General features: G+C 38.2%; 2 protein-coding genes across 3 annotated transcripts; one reads left to right on the top strand and one right to left on the bottom strand.

The window, feature by feature from the left end:
- Positions 1–5: 5 nt before the first annotated feature.
- On the top strand, positions 6–3,591 carry LOC122845899 (akirin-2-like). 2 transcript variants are annotated; one of them, XM_044142442.1, is made up of 6 exons: positions 9–185; positions 479–652; positions 752–892; positions 1,669–1,806; positions 2,836–2,907; positions 3,026–3,591. In XM_044142442.1, exons 2-6 carry the CDS (start codon positions 481–483, stop codon positions 3,034–3,036), a joined length of 534 nt encoding a protein of 177 aa, XP_043998377.1. In that variant the 5' UTR covers positions 9–185; positions 479–480; the 3' UTR covers positions 3,037–3,591. The 2 variants fall into 2 exon arrangements, with proteins under 2 accessions (XP_043998376.1, XP_043998377.1); XM_044142441.1 differs by having other exon boundaries at positions 6–185; positions 479–892.
- A 2,304-nt stretch (positions 3,592–5,895) lies between these two features.
- On the bottom strand, positions 5,896–16,143 carry orc3 (origin recognition complex, subunit 3). Its single transcript, XM_044142440.1, has 20 exons — positions 15,854–16,143; positions 15,709–15,769; positions 15,523–15,620; positions 14,541–14,679; positions 14,359–14,463; positions 13,325–13,482; positions 13,110–13,249; positions 12,454–12,613; positions 11,986–12,099; positions 11,769–11,902; positions 10,753–10,816; positions 10,539–10,655; positions 10,385–10,464; positions 9,792–9,925; positions 9,599–9,690; positions 9,424–9,521; positions 8,031–8,172; positions 7,451–7,567; positions 7,257–7,336; positions 5,896–6,091 (listed from the first exon to the last, which is right to left on the bottom strand). The coding sequence occupies exons 1-20, from the start codon at positions 15,875–15,877 to the stop codon at positions 5,986–5,988; spliced, it is 2,163 nt and encodes a 720-aa protein (XP_043998375.1). The 5' UTR covers positions 15,878–16,143; the 3' UTR covers positions 5,896–5,985.
- Positions 16,144–16,954: the final 811 nt, after the last annotated feature.

Here is a 16,954-nt window from a genome sequence, read left to right as displayed (position 1 = left end):
GGAGGCGGAGACGCCGACAGCCCCGTATCAAAAACAAGCAGCTAAGTAGCGTTAGCTCGCAGCAACGCTATCTGCAGACCAACAGTTGGCCCGCAGCTGGCTGCTCGGCACTTTAACTTCTGGAAAACAACTCTCCCAGCAGAACCAAGTCAACACCTCTGGCCCGAACTACTTTCGTTTAACAGGTAAAACAAATTATTTCCATTTAAACGTATGAAGTAATCCGGGGTCAGCGGTAGTCTAAGCTAGTGTTAGCTCTGTTTTCTTTTTGATTATTGGCTTCCAGGCGAAGCTAGCGGCGGATCGCTGCTGTTAAAGCCTTTCCAGCACAGTGTGTTCAACACGTATTCCTTCAGGAAAAAAGAAAAGAAAAGAAACTGCTTTAACTATTAAAGTCGTTGTGTAAAATCCCTGGCCTCATTATTGTTATTTTCCTGCATTTTTTAAAAGCCATTCTCTTTCTTTGACAACTTCTAAGTCATGGCGTGTGGAGCCACCCTGAAGAGAACCATGGAATTTGATCCACTGATGAGCCCCGCGTCCCCCAAAAGACGGAGATGCATCCCGGTGGCCCCATCGGCTTCCTCCCCGAGGCGGTACCTCAGCCTGGAGCCCTCGCCATTTGGAGAGTCGTCGTCCAGACTCAGCGCAAGTAAAAGCTCCGGCCTCCGGAATGACCAGTTTAACGGTCAACCGGTGACTCTTGTTGTTCTTCTCTGTTTTGTTTCTGTGTCTTTGATTGAATCGCCAGAACAAATCCTGAACAACATAAAACAGGAGTACAAACGTATTCAGAAGAGGAAACATCTAGATGGAGGCTACCAACAACCAGAGTGCTGCTACTCTCCAGAATCCCCCTCCCAGTTATCCATGAATGTATCCAGCATGCCAGGTCGGTCTGGAAAAGATGCTAAACGTTGCAAAAAGAAAATGGACTATTACGTGTAATTATGACAATTAATCTGATAAAAAAAAATACACTCTGCAACTTTTTCACACCTTTTTGTGTATGCAAGTTTAGAAATACAGTAAACAATTTAATATTTTTAATCAGAATTTTTTAAAGCTAAAATGCAAGAAAAAATTACTGGGTGAAATGATTATTAATTGAATAGCAAAAGTTGCTTAATGTGAGATTTTTATTTATTTTTGCTGGATTTGAACCACATGAAGCTAAAAATGTCTCTGGAGTTTTGGGTAGAACATATTTCATTTCTTTCTTTAATTCATTTCGCCCTAAACTTAATTATTATCCTCTTGTTAAGCATCCATGAATAATATTATGAAAACATGGAAATAAAATATTTTGAACAAAATGCTGAGCCAGGCCTTCTCGTCCAACATCAGTGTGTGACCTCACAAAGTAAACTTTCCCCACTCATCATGATGCAAACAATCATGCATCATGATGAGTGTTGATATGATATTTTGTATTCATAAATATCGTGTTCAATCAGCCTGTTTTGGTTACTCAAGCTCTACCACTCATCACCTCCTGCCTTTATTTAAATCCAGACTTCTATAAACGTTTATCTGCCACAGACTTGAGGTTTTGTTCCCGCACTTTCAAAAATATACTAAACAAATGAAAAAGTAGTAAATTTGTCTGGGATTAGCATGACTTAAATCCGCCTCATTCTAAACGATTTATTTTTAATTTTTCTTCAGGCGGCGTCTCTCCGACCAGAAAAGAACAGCCGCTCTTCACGCTCAGGCAAGTTGGGATGATCTGTGAACGCTTGCTCAAAGAACGAGAAGACAAGGTGCGGGAGGAATACGAGGAGACCATGACTTCAAAACTGGCAGGTAACGGCTGTTAATCGACTGGGTGGTTAACAGTCGATTAATGAACTAAAATATTGTGTAATAAATGTAGAAACGCAAAGAAATGCAATTTCTCACAGAACCTTCATTAGAAAGTTAAATATTTACTCAACGTACACCAGCAGGCTGCAAACTTTTCAAGGTGAGAGCAACCTAGGGTCAATTTAAAATGTCTTTTTTTCTTAGTAAAACTTAATTTATGCGAGATAATATTTTAATAAAGCAAAGTAGTCTTTATCTTTTGTAGAAAAGGAATTATTAGGGTTGGGTAATTATCGTATTGTTTATCATGCTATATTTCTTGTGATGATGTTTGTGATTTATCGTTGTCACAATAAAGTCCAGTTAATGTTAAAAACTGACTAAAATGTTTTTTCTATGTATTTTACACAAGAATATTGATAAATATCAGTAAATTCAAAAATATGATCTATGCGGTTTAGCGATATAAATCACACTTTAAGAATCATGAAGAAGTTTCTATCAAATAAAACATCAATGAAAGAGGAAAACTTGTTGATAAATGAAAACACTTTGTTTTGTACTTAAGTTTACGATTGTATTTGTAAAAATCCGGAGTTGGTTGCAATAATGAACTTTATTTGAACATAAATGTCACCGTTTTGTGGGCTGTACCAGATTATAGCTAAAGCTAATGCATATCTGCAGTGACAAAAATGGACATCAGTCCACAAAACATATTTATTAAAAAAATATGTTCTGCAAAAATATTAATATATTATAAAAATGTTTCATTTTATTAACAAAAATGTGAACTGATGGGCCAAAAAGAAATCATCCAGAGGGCCACAAACGGCCCCCGGCCCACACTTTGGGCATCCCTGAGCTACACATTGCATCTCTAGCTTTAAATGCTTGTAGTAAAATATAGATGCAACATATTGTCAACTTCCTGGCAAAATCAATTTGTTTACTTCAACAGGAATCCATTTTCTCTTCTCCTCGGTTTCCAGATGAACTAAAGTCCAAAATGTTCTGCTTGTTTTCCAGAACAATACGACACCTTCGTGAAGTTCACACACGACCAGCTAATGCGGCGGTTCGGGGAGCAGCCTGCCAGCTGTGAGTTTTTATTTTCACATTCCTGCTCCGCTGACGGGCAGAAAGTCTTTTTGTCTTCCAAAGTCCAAGCTAACAAATCTGGTTTCTGTGTTTCAACTTGACCTCTCCTTTTCTCCAGATGTTTCCTGAGTGTGGCACCGAACCGTCCTCCTGCTGCAAGCTGTCATGTGATATCTCAAAGAAAAGAAAAGTTCTCATCCCAAGAGATTTAATTTAGCTAGTTTAAATGAAACTTTTCTGACCGTGCCATATATCCGTCTCTGGGCGACGGCGTGAAGCGGCGGCTAGCAGCTAGCAGCTAGCAGCTTCCTGGTGTAAATTAATGGACCCTATCTCTACGAGTGGCCTCTGTTCCCAGTTATCTCACTTTTTGTATCGATTCCCAGCATTCCAGGCTTTGTCTGTTGTTTCTGTTACGTGTAAATACAAAAGAGGCGCTGGAGAGTTTTACAAGGTTTGCTGGTCAATCTGAAAGGAAGTCTGTTTTTCAGCCGTTTGTCCCTCATTTATTGCTTTTTAAATTAAACACAGTAGGTAACTTCTGTTTTTCTTTGGTTTTATTCCCACCAGTGTCTGTATTTATTTGAAGTTTCTTTTTCCCAGCTGGTATCAATTTGCAACCGATGTACTTTAGTGGAGGAAAAACAAACAAAAAAACCAATAAATCGAGAGTTGAGAATCTTCGCTCGTTTCGGTGATTCAGTTTTTTTCTGCATCACATTTCAAGCTGGAAATGTGATGGAACTTATTACAACTTATTTTAGTTTCCAGAAGTTGATGTGCATGTTCCTGAAAAACAGAGGAACTCCTCTAGAAGACACCCAGCAAATGACAGCTGGACCTGATGTGTAATTTCAAAATCAGAGCCCATCAAAATAAGACAATGTGATTTTTTTTTTTTTTTCTTCCAAAGTTGCCATGCTTATTGCTAAAAAACTACGTTGCCAGTCACCTCTCTCTGCAGGGCGACGTCGGTCCGCCCTCTGCAGCTGAAACAGCTTCAGCTCTTCGGGAAGGCTCTGCCCCCGGTTTAGTGTGTTTATGGGGATGTTTGATCATTATTCTAGGAGTGCATTTGTGAGGTCACACACTGATGTTGGCTCTGTGTCGCCTCTAATTGTTCTATCGGGTCTTTATGGACCTTGCTTTGTGCTCTGGTGAACAGCCATGTTGGGAGAGGAAGGGGAGCTAATAAAAAAACTGATGGCAAAACAGAAAAGTGTGAAAATACCAGCAAAGTAAAGAACAAGACAAAGAAATAACTTAAAACATATTTTATAAAAGTTTATGACAAACATTTATCCCATAAACTTTCTGTTTTCTGGTTGTGAATGTTTGTCATTCAGGAAATGTCTGACTCATTTCTCCAGCCTCAAAATGGTCGCTTGTTTAGTTCTGTGATACTTTATTCTCCAAAATTGTCTTAATGTTATTCGCTCCTCTCCAAAACTACATTTGTTGCTTTGCAGAGGAGAAACTGTCCTATTTGGTGTAAAGGCCAACTGACTGTAGTTACTTTGTTTCTTGTAACTGCAGCTAAAGTTCCATGCTTTTATTTTGGCAACGTTCTGTAGAAGGTATCAGAGGTAGCAGAACAGAGATATGGGAGGAAGTGAACAGCAAGGCAGAAAAACGCATAAAAAGCAACTGAAATTTAGCTTCAGTCAATAAGGGAACGGCGTAAAGGCGACCGAATCATTTCAATTCTGACTGCTTAATGGATCGTCTGCAGCTCACCAGGGAATTGTGCCGTCTCCCTTTCTATTCATTTTGAGGGGGGAGGGGATCATGCCGCCCCCACAAAATGCTGCCCTGGGCAGTTGCCCATTTCGCTCGTATCAGAAACTGCCACTGGTTTCAGGATCACGTTTTCCTGGTGAGTGTTAATCTGGTGGCCAGAACTGGATTCTTTCTCTCCATTCGTTTGCTCATCATGTAAGGAAACGAATCTCATTTCATAAATGTCGTCCAGGGGTTTGGGTTGGTGACGTGTTCATCAACAGCCCTCAGAGTCGGATCTCCACGAATCAAATATGTGTAAAAGCGTTTATATATAACTGGACGTTTAAATCCCTAAAACTGGCAGAAACGAGACTCTTGGTGTTCTTTATTCAAGACTGACCTGCAGTCCAAACAATCATTTTTGCCCCACAAATCTACCAAACAGCTAAAGAGAGAAGCAATATTGTTGAGAGATGTTGCAGAGGGAAGGACAACGAGGGCCGCTGTTCAAGAAATGCATTTTGTACAAGTGATTTCCTTGTACATTTCTGTATCAGTGTTGCTGCCAAACGAGTCGAGCCACATTAATATGGCCTCCAGCAAACACGATATTTCATTTTTCAGAATCCTTTCCCATGTCTGATGGCTGTTCTCTCTCTCAGTCCCATCAAAACCGGGGAGCTTTCAATCCGCAAAATGTTTTCCTGGATTGTGAATTGTTGAATGTACAAGATGAAGCCTGTATATGTAACTTTTCCTGAGTCAGTGTACTGTCATGGTTTGAATGCTTCTACTGTTTCACTCCTTCTGTACAGTAACAGCTTATCTCTAAAGTGAATACTGACTTTGTTGGTTGGATGGACGCTGCCATCCATCCAACCATTTTTAATCTGTTGGAGAAGTTACAGAAGTTGTGCTCCGTCTTTTCGCCGTGTCCTTGTTTTGTGGTTTCCATCCTTACGACGTCTGATTTCAGAGCCAACCTGTTCTGAATACAAAACTTTCCTGACCGGGTCAGAGGAAAAATCCTCTGGAAAGCTACTTCCAGTACATCAAACATGAATCGGCTGTACGCTTTTATTCTGAAAGGAGCTCATATACGAGGACGCATAACGTTTTGTATATTTAGTGTGGGCTTTACTGTCATTTCCAAATAGCCGGCTAGCTTTGAAATTTGAGAGCAGTTTTCTGCTTCTTTATATTACTGGAGTACTAAAGTTAGAGAGAGAAAAACCCTTCAGAAAAACAAATACATAAACGAAACAGTGAAAAATAAATATGTGCCTTTTATTAGAAAGAATTTGACCCAAATTGGTTGTGAGAACAAAAAGAGCGGGAAGTTTTCCGTTGGTTTGTTTAGCATCCTCCCCAGGTGAGCCGGGCCACATGATCCGTCTTCTTCTTGGTTGCTTTGATGAAACCAAGAAACTCCATCTCCGACACGGCACGGATGAAACGAGCGCTGAACGGCGAGTTTAGGAATCAAACCCAAGACCGTATTAAATCATCACTTTTATAAAGGGGATCCATTATGAAAATTCACTTTTTTCAGATTTTTCATCTCTACTGCTTCTAAAAACAGTCAGACATTTAAAAACCCAACCCAGCTGTTTTTAGGCAATAAGTTCATGATTTTTAGCGAGCACTTTCAAAAGTCACATTCTACAGGCACTCTGCCGTTGCCTAGCAACTCAAGCTGGGCTCCGCCCCGTTACCTAGCAACCAAACAGAATTCCAGGTCGTTTGAATGCGACCGGCCCGCTCCGCCATGACGGACATCAAAACAACCAATGTGCTGCAGCAAGACGTCTGGGAGCCGAATACCGCCTTTACTTAGCCCATTCCTCCTTAATAAAATGGTCACATGATGCGACGCAGCCGCTGCACAGACAGACATTCATCACATTGTGATAGAAATCGGGTGGTGTGAATTTAGGCAAACTCTGCATGGGTCGTCTCTAAGATAGATATTTCAAACTTTTGTACAAAGTGCTGTCAGTGATCCTGACAAAGTGCGTTACGTTCACAGACAAATTATCTCTACTTCAACAAGGAAGAGCCCTGGCTAAACTGGCTAAACAATTTCTGACTTTCGTCATAACCAATGAACCGACTGTATTTAAGTCTATGGATTATTTCTACGCCTGGTGGACTAGATTGAATTTATTAAAAGAAATTAAAATGCAAACCTTGATTTTTAAAATCGTCAGAGTGTAGTGTGACTATTACTGCAATGGCTACTGTGTGTACAAATAAACAATCTTGTTCTCAATAGAACAACAATGTTTTTTAAACGTTTCTGCTGTTGTAACGGGATGAAGCACAGCAACGTTTTGGGATTACTGTAGATACAAAACAAAGGAGCACATTTCTGCCAAAAAATGACATTTAGCTCAGAAAATTGATAGAAAAACTTGGATATTTCTGAGCTCAAAGTCAAAAATTTGCTGAAAATTATCAGAAATTTTGAGATTAATCTAAGAAATTTTCTGGAAAAACCTTAACATTTTTTTAAGGTCTTTAGGGGGAAAATGTACTCTTTTCTTTCTCCATACAGGCCCTAATACGCCACTGTAAAAAATGTGGTTATTTGCAATAATTCATGTATATAAAAAAGAAAAAGATACTGTTTGACTTCATCCACTTTTCCAAACCCATCTGGATCAGAACCGTCGCCCTCTGCAGCAGAAACAACAGTAGAGTAGGCCTGAAGACAAAACACAGATCAAAATCCAGTCCAGTCCAGGATCTTTAAATCAGTAACATGAGCCTCAGAATCAGTACAGCCTCCTGCAGAAATGGTTTGAACAAAAACACTCACTTCCAGCCAGTCGTACAGGTTGATCAGCCGGCCGCTCTCCAGGTGCAGCTTGTGTGCGATGCAGATATCAGGAGCAGCGTTGGACACAGAGCCGTCCTCCGACGCCAAGCTGTCGTTCTGGAGGGGAAAACAGAAAAACTGCTACATGAGAAGAGTTCACCTTGTTCTCATATTATTTCATATTATTTATATTATCTCATATTATTTCAACTTTATTCTCCTAATACTGCGTAGCAGTACAGGAATCAAGATTCCCATGTTATTGCAGGCTTCATTCCCGCAATACAACTTCATTCTCCTGCATCTTTATTCTCGTGATATCACAATATTATCAACATAGTCGAACTTGCAGTATTACTTGAAAATTGTCACAAAAAGAAAAACAATATTATTGTTTATCACAATAATTACTGGGACAATTTATGGTGCAGCAAATTTGCTGTGGTGACAGGCTGAGAACCAACGTACAGAACCTGCTGGTAAAACAAGAGAAGCCCCATAAAAACTACCTTCATGTCTGTTTTTGACATTAGGAACATAAAGAATGAGAAATAACTGGTAGTTTACGCAGAGGTTGTACCTGGATGTAGCAGTGGGGGCTGCTGAGCGCAGCCTGGATGGAGGTTCGAGGCGTGGCGTTGAGGTGGCGCCTCACGGTGGCCGATGAACTGTAGTAACAAACTTCGTACAGCGGCTTGGACTCCGGCGGCGACAGATGATTCCTGGACAAAAACATCGATGGAGGATCAACTAATAATTATTTTAGTCATTGATTATTCGATTGGTTATGCTGACAATTAACTGATTAATCAGATTCTTAAAACTGGCAGGTTTTCAATTTAACCACAAAAGACTTTTCTATACAGTATTACAAACACATTCATTCTTTTTTAAGTAATAAAATACACATTTCATTGCCCACCCTAAAAAAAAATTATAAACTGCATTTTATTAGTGAACGTCATTATAAAACCACAAAAAAAAGGTGAAAAACTTCGTCCAATTGGTTTGATTTAATGAAGCAGCAAAGTGGCCAAAACGCGGACATACAAACAGTCAGGTGAGACTGAGTGAGCGGCGCGGAAAAAAACTAAATTAAAACAAAACTTATTTTCCAAACAGTTGTATTTTATTTTGGTGTTTTCCATCTGTGTGGAATTGTAACAGTTTTATTTTAACAATATAGACGTGGAGTTTATTTGTCCACCAAATTTATTTTGTTTACTGCAGAAGTTGCTCCTCCATTGGTGTGCTATTTATTGGTGTGCTAAATTCTGTTGCTGCCCCTGGCGGTTGGCGGTTACCATAGCAACCAGTAACCGGCTCCTCCCCCTTCCTCTGTAACTGCAGTAAAAGATCAGCTCTGTATTTTCTTCACAAGTGTTAGATTTTAAACAAATTAATCACATACAGAGTTTTATGAATAATTTTGCTGTTTGTATGTTTTAATGTTGTGCATATTGGCTACGTTTATTTCACAACTGCTAACTGGGACTATTGTTTTTAGTTTATTGTGTTTTATTTCATGTATATGGACAGAACCTGCTGGGCTCATGTTTACCACCAACTTGACTTTCTCTTTTGTAAAGCATCTTTTTATTATTGATAAAGTAATATTTCACTTCTTAATTATGTGATAGTCTTTGAATGTTGGTGAAAAGCTACTTGTACGTTTTGTCATGATTCATCTAGAAACTAGAACAAAAATACTTGGTAAGATTTGAAGACTTTGGCTTAATTATTACATTGAGTGTTTTGTTCTTTCAAAGTCTTTATACTCCTGTTAAAGATTAATTGATTACTAGATTAGTAGACAACCATTTTAATAATTGATTAATCACGATTAATCGTCTCAGCTCTAAACTTCACTCACTCTTCTTTTATGTAAATACTGTCAATCATTCAGGGCTCAATCCAATTCATCGTTTCAGTCCGACTCTTGATGTTTTCTTCTGTAATTTTAGTTTCCTTACTTCACTAAACTGTCGACAAACTCCACGGCTTCGTTCCGGAGAACCTCGAAGGGACTCATCCTCTTGGACCTACGAGACTGGTTCATCTCCAGCAGCGTCTACAGAAACATTAAGTTTGAGTTTCTTCTGAAGAAACATGAGTTTTGTTTCCAGGATGGACCAGAGGAGCGTCTACCTTCTGCAGCTGGAACAGATCCGTTTTCTTCTGAAGGTTCTTCACTGGAGAGGTGAGGTTCTCCTCCCCGCTGGGGGCCGATTCAGCAGCAGCTGAACAAACAAACATTTATTCTAATGCATGTCACACAGAAAACCACGCCACAATAATAATAGTAATAATAAAATAAACAGGGTGTGTTGAACATGTTCACCGTTCAGCTGCTTAAGTTTATCAAGGAGCTCCTCCAGCTGGACGAGAGCGTTCTTCATCTTCTTTGACTTGAGCGGCTGCAGAACCTCTGCACACTTCTGAAGCAAAGAAATCAGCTCCTCTTTCGCCAGCATCCTGGAGAAAAGACATCGGTTACACAAAAATAGGGCTGAAGCGATTAATCAGATTAATCGATTTCTGAAATAATCGTCAACTATTGCAATTCCATGATTTCATCATATTCAGTTCTGGACTGATGCAGTATTCAGACAAAATTATAGTGAATAAAGCTTAGCAATTAATTGATTACTGGAATAATCTAGTAATTGATTAATCATTATGAAGATCCAATAAAAAGGACAATTGCTGAAAGAACACCACACTCAAATAATTAATCCAAACATCTGCAAAAAATATATACACTTTGCATTTAACAAAACAAAAAAACTTCTTTACACCAAACTCAGGACAGCCTTGAGTTGGCGCCATCTAGTGGTAAAACTAAACTCCCCAGGTAGAAAGCGCCAGAATAATAAATAAGTAAATAAAAACTAGGAACAAATAGAAACAATCAGCTGAACTTCGGAGCCTGACTTTAAAAGTTTCATGGCCGACTGGTAATCCTCACTCTCCCACACGTTCTTCTCCAGACAAATCAAATGAAGCTCTCTAATCTGGAAAACAAAAACAGAATATGTAGAAAGCAAAAGGGACAAAAAAAGGCAGCTAACGAAGGAAATGTCTTTGCCTGTTTGCCCAGAGGATAGCGGGGCAACGAGGAGGTCAGAGTGTGGAGGCAGCGCAGGACGGGGTAATAGTTCTTGTGGTACTTATGAAGACCCTTCAGCAGTTTCTGACACACCTCCTAAAATGAATTCAGTTGGTTGAAAATCTAGTTTAGGCTAAAATACAGGCGACATTTATTCCTTGATTTTGATAAAGAGATATCGTAAAGAAATCACCTTTAAATAAGCGTCGTCTGTCCGGAGGTTGTCCTGATCCTGTTGCTCTTGCTCCTTCAGAAACCTACGACATAAACGTGAAACAGCTGTTTTGGGTTTTTTTTAAACCCTGGATAACACTCTTCTGCTAATCCGCTAATAGTGGAGCTAATTTTTAGCTTAGCAATTTAGCTAACTTTGAGGAAAAGTGAGTGTACTCAGCTTCCCCTAAATTATTTTTTCCAGATAAAATCCATTCCTCTAATAGCACAGCTAATTCTTAGCTTAGCGCTTTTGCTAACTTTGAAAATGTTTAGCACACTTAGCTTCCCCTAAAGCTAAGTGTGCTTTTTGGGAAGCACACTTAGCTTTGGGGAAGCTAAGCACACTTAGCTTATTGGAAAAATAAGCAGCAGCTTATTTTTCCAAATAAGCTGCTGCTGGTCAATTTAGCATTTACGCTCACACATCAACAATAAAACAATTGTCTTTTCCAGCAGCCATTGTACAGCACATGCAGCGGTAAAACCAGCTGATCAAATGTGCTGGAGTTCAGTTTAGGTTGCTAGGTAACGGGCAGAATTTGCTGAGGTTGCTAGGCGACGGCGGAATGACCCTTGAACATTGGATAACAATCAGTAGGATTTTTTTACTGGTTCATTTTTCAGATACCAAAAAAACTACTGGGTGTTTTTTCAGGAGCTTAGCGTGTTTTCAGACAACGTGAAGATCAAAATGGAAGCACGAAAATGTGAAAAAAGGAAATTTTGCGTGATAAATCCTCTTGACTTTATTCTTGTAAATAAACATCAAGAACACTGTCGTGCAACACGCAGAAGGGAAGATTAAAATAAAAGCCTCTTTTGGAAAACATTTTCTGTGATTTTTTTAAAGAAAGTACAAAAACAATCTTAACATTCATGGTAAAATTTTAAGAAATATTAAACTTTAAAATTTTACAACAGTATACTTAAAATTGTCCAAAAATTTCTTAAGATATTACAAATAAATTGTTTGTAAGAGAAACGTTTTTGCACCTGTGGAACGACGGAAGCTGCCTGATCCTCTCCAGGTCTGCAGCGCCGAGCTGCTGCAGCTGAATCTGAGCTTCCTTCTTCCTGCAGCACAGCGAGCTGAGAGGCTGGGAGTGGAAATGCTCCAACAGGGCCAGCTGCACAAAGCAGGGACGCAAAATTCACTCCACTATGTTCGCAAACAAAACCCAAAAAACTATTGCAACAGTCTGACACTTACCTGGAGACCCTTTATGAAGTTTCTGACTGAGAAATCATGGTAGAGGAAGATGCTGACCAGAACTTGCATCACTTTCCCGTTGAGTTTGAAAGGAAAGGAGGGAGTCAGGATGAGCTGCAAGGAAGCCGGATCAATCAGTAACCATAAACTCGACTTTATCAATTAATCAAAGGTTTGGTTTTTGAAGATTTCACTTTTTATTTATTTTTTTCCACCAATAGTCCAGAGTGATTTTAGGGCCGCCATCTTGTTTGACAAGTTTGTCTTACAGTTTCTATTTATCTGGACTTTGAATTTCAGACAACAATATTATGGCAGCTTATTATTAGGGGCATTTTTTTTATCAGAATAAAATCACAAGAATAAAGTGGTACAATAAAATAGTATGAGAATAAAGTCAGAAAGCTAGAAAAACACTCTGAACATAGAGCAGACGCTACATACTGATGGCCTAGTCAAAGTCCAGACCTTGTCGATGACGGTGGTGAGGTGCTGAGTGCAGGACAGAGACTGGAAGAGCTCGATGCAGAGCAGCGAGGACACGGAGTGAGGCAGTAAGCGCTGGACGGTGCTGGGCGACGTGGCGACGCCGAAGATGAACATCAGCGGCAAACGATCCAGATATCGACTGTGACAGACAATAAACAGAGCTCAGCTTTACACTGCAAAAACACAACCTCTCAGAGTAGTTTTGGTCTAGTTTCTACTACACATATTGGACTTCACTTGAAATAAGACAAAACTAACCTATAAGTTACTTTTCAACAAGATATAGAAGCTTATTTATTAATTCCTTAATATGGATTAAAAAGCATAATTAGTTCACTGATAACATGAGGTTTTTCCCATGTCAGTAAGATGTTTGCACTAGAAAATAGACCAATACGTAGTAACATTTTGTGTTGTTGCATTGTGGTTTTTTATGATTGCTAATTTGTATCACTATTGATCATTTCTTGTAATTAACTGTAAATAATATGTGCATTTGTCCAGACTAGGGATGAAAATTAGCCTTTTTGGCCAAATGTGTCATATTTACATGGTTGTTTTAATACACTCATGATGACTAATAAGCACCGTCTTTTGTAAAAATAACTTCAAATTTAAAAAAAATAAGTAAATACCTGCAGATGAGTATGAAGTCCTGCAGAACCTTTGGGTTAAAAGCTTCCAAATCTTTGAAAATGATCACAACAGGAGGCTGCTGCTGTTCATCAACAGCGGAGGAGCTGCACTTCTTTCCAGAAGAACTGCAGCTGGATTTCTGCCAACAAACATCTGTAATGAGTAAAACCATAACCACTAAAACATGCATGATCAATACGCTTCGGGGCCTTGCCTTTGTTTTGGAGCAGTACCAATCACAGAGAGCTTTTAGAGAGCAGTGAATGCTCTTATGGAGCGGAGCACCGCTATGCTGGACCTCCTCCTCTTCTTCTTCATCCACAACAGTATCCATCAGTTGCTCAAGGACTCTTTTCATCAGATGTTTCAAAGCTGAAATGATCAAAAAGAACAAAACTTAAAGTAAGGTTGGGGGATAAATCTATTTTATTGATTAAATTAATTACATTTTTGGAAAATCTGATTTTTTCCCCCCACCAATGCGCTTTGGGTGTCCTTAGTTCAGAGTGATGTCAGCGCACACAGAGCGGCCATCTTGTTTGAGCAGCGTGTTTTATAGCTTCTATTTACTTGGACTTTGGATCCTAGTATAATGTAAAGGTCAGGCTGAGACTGCTACTGTTTTTAGTTACAAAAAATGTAGATTTTGTAAAGAAAAAAATATTTTGTAAAACTATACTGTAACATGTTCATTGATTAACTTGTTACAAGAACATTATTCTAACATTTCAAGAATAATGTTAATTTTGTAATATTACAACGCCATAATGTTATCAGTAAAAAGTCTAAATAACTTTAGGGTATGAGCTTAATATTAGCAGAATAAAGTCACAATAGTAGAAGAATGAAGTAGTAATTTTATGAAAACTTCAACACAGAAAACAAAATTAATTAGCTTTTTTCTCATTGAAAAAACTTTTCCTCATAATTTTAAAAGCATTTTTCTGGACAAATTTTGTCTTTTTTCAGCCAATAATGTGACAATATTCTTGTAATTGAGCAAAACTGATGTTATCCTGGCCCCAACACTCACAGAAGAGACATTCAAAATAAAAGTCACTTATTGAAATATATTTCTTGTAATTTCTAATTTATTTCTAGTGAGCAAAAACAACAACAAAAAAGACAAACAAATAATAGTTTCCTATCGGAAATCAAATCTGGCGTGAAAAAAAATCTGAGACTTTATTTATTAATCCTAAATGTGCTGTAAACTCCAAAACAACCCAACTGCCTGGCAGATTTTACCTCCACACTCTTTGGCCTGTAAAGACGCAACATGAGGCGTGACAGAACAACTGAGCAGCTCCGACAAACTCTGGAACGTCATGTCGTGATCGGGAACGTTCACACCTCCAGAAAGAACATCACTGGTATTAGAAGCAATACTGGTTTTATCAGAAACGATACTCTGATTGTTGCTAGCATACCCAGGACGAGCGCGGCCGTGGGGATCTCACTGGCCCTCATCTGGGAAGCCCAGTTGCCGTGACGACGGGTGGAGGAGCACTTCCTGGTGAACTCCAGCAAGCTGTCCAAAATGTTTCTGTTGAGCTCATCCTGCAGATCCTGTTTAAAACATTTCATACTTCCAGTAACATTCTGGGAACATTTTTTTTTCTCCGTGTTTCTGCGGCACTAGTGGGTCGTATTTTTGTGACAGTGGGCAGACAGGAAGGAGGGTAAAGAGAGGGGGAAGACATGCGGCGAAGGTCGTCCGGACCGGGAGTCGAACCCGCGACGTCCACGTCGAGGACTGAGGCCTCCAAACGTGCTAACACCCTGCGCCACCACAGCACGCCCTGTGTATTTCTACTGTGACCTGAATAACTTTACTATGAAGTATCGCTACATTTCCTTGCATAAAATTTCTGGATAATCTACACTCTATGAGAAACTTCACAGAACAAAGAACAAGATTGATATTACCAAAATTTAAAAAGTTTATTAAAAGAAATTGATTTGGAAAAATTTTTATTTTGTCTTATTGTGTTATTTTATAGTTATGTTATTTATATCAGATAACATAACTATTTTTATGGATAATTTACACATAAATTTATATTTTGGTCCACCTGATATCATTTTCACATATTAAATTATGTTTTATTCAGTTACTCAGTAAATTACTCAACCAAATTACTCTTGCTTCAGTAATTTTTTATAGCTACTTTTTACTTTTACTTGAGCAAAGATGTTAAAAAAGTAATGCTACCCTTACTTTATTACATTTTTGTCTACTGTTGATAATAAACTGGAATTTATTTTGGAAGATCCATAAATAAACTTAAAATAAACGCGTGTCACTCTTCAGATTTTTATTTATGAATACTGTTTTACTTGAAAACCAGGTGTCATTTATTCATATTATAAAATAATGTTGTTGTCTTTTCTGACAAAATCTGTTCTTACCTCTGTTTCCGTTTTGATTTTGTTCCACAGATCCAAACAAAGTTTGAAGCGCGTTTTGCTGTTCTCGGCACCTTCACAACCGTCAGTGAAATGACCCTCTGTGTAGAAATTATTCAAGATTTAAGCACAAAGAAATCCCAAAACCAAACAAATTAATCCGTCAACAGCTCAGCTGATGTGTCTCACCAAGATCAACAGTTGTCGTCTTCTTCCTCTTCTTTGCACTGGGTTTAAAAACGAAGCAACCCTTAATGGAGGACATAAAAACTACGTTAGTTCATAACAAATATTTATCGATTAACGTTTCATTTAATGTCATAAAAGTTGCTACCCTTGAGAAAGAAGACGTCGCCATTGTTGAGTAATGCAGCAGCAGCAAAAGAACAGCCTTTAGGTAGATAGCAGTTTACACGATTTCAGATGTTTTTAAAGCTCCAGTAGAATTCTGCGTGAAGTTTCATTGCTTTCCCGCCAATGTGACGTAAACGGAAGAGGTTGGAGTTTTTAGTGAGGTGTGGTTTGCATAACTTGAAGAAAAGTGTTTGCGTTTCCCAATATTTAGCTTAATGCGCCTGCTCGTCCTTTTATTATGAGTTCACCGATTCAGAAAATGTCCACTGATGAAAAATGAGTCAGAAAATGGAAAGAATAATGACCGCAACCGGAAGAGACATTAGCAACGTGTCACCGTAAAGAGACGTGGGCCGCCATCTTGCGAGTGGCTAGTTAAACTCTTGAACATTAAGTAATATTTTTCCTTGTTTTATTTTCATTCATCTTTATAAATGACCTTACTGAGTTGCATTTTTGTCAGCAGAATTTGCTATTTTTAATTACAATATTATTTTTCTTACGTTGTTAATTTGGCCATTTTTTAGTCTCATTCTTATTTTTCTGTTTTATATTTTCTACTTGAGTTTGAATATGTATTCTTTTGTCAGGGTCACCTGAATTTCCCTGTTCTGGTACAATAAGGCATATCTCTATTCTATTATTTATATAATTTCCGTTTTAGAATCAATTTGTTTTTCTCCCTTCTATCCATTAATTAAGCCTAATAATTTAATCTAAAACAGCCTTGTGCTGCCAAATCTATCTAATATGGACTTGGCATATTAGAAAAACATAAATTATATAATAGGGGACATTAAACAATAATGTTGCCCATAAATATAGCACAAACAATAGCATCATAATAGTTTGAATGGTTTTGGATAATTTACATTGAATCATGATTTTTTTTCAATTTAATTACTGACAATTTATAACTGTTTTAACATCCTTGTTTAATGTTCCCTTTTACTTTTTCGTTGGGTTGTTTTTTATTTGTTCTTCATTATTTCCCGTTTCTAAATTTATTTTCCTAAAATTATTTACTTTTGCATTACTGTTGCAAATTAATCATATTTCGCATGCATGGATTACTGCAATG

The sequence above is a fragment of the Gambusia affinis genome, linkage group LG16, assembly GCF_019740435.1.
Source record: "Gambusia affinis linkage group LG16, SWU_Gaff_1.0, whole genome shotgun sequence".
Taxonomy (NCBI): domain Eukaryota; kingdom Metazoa; phylum Chordata; class Actinopteri; order Cyprinodontiformes; family Poeciliidae; genus Gambusia; species Gambusia affinis.
The sequence above is the reverse complement of the archived record's forward strand: the minus strand, read 5'-3'. Positions and strand labels throughout refer to the sequence as shown.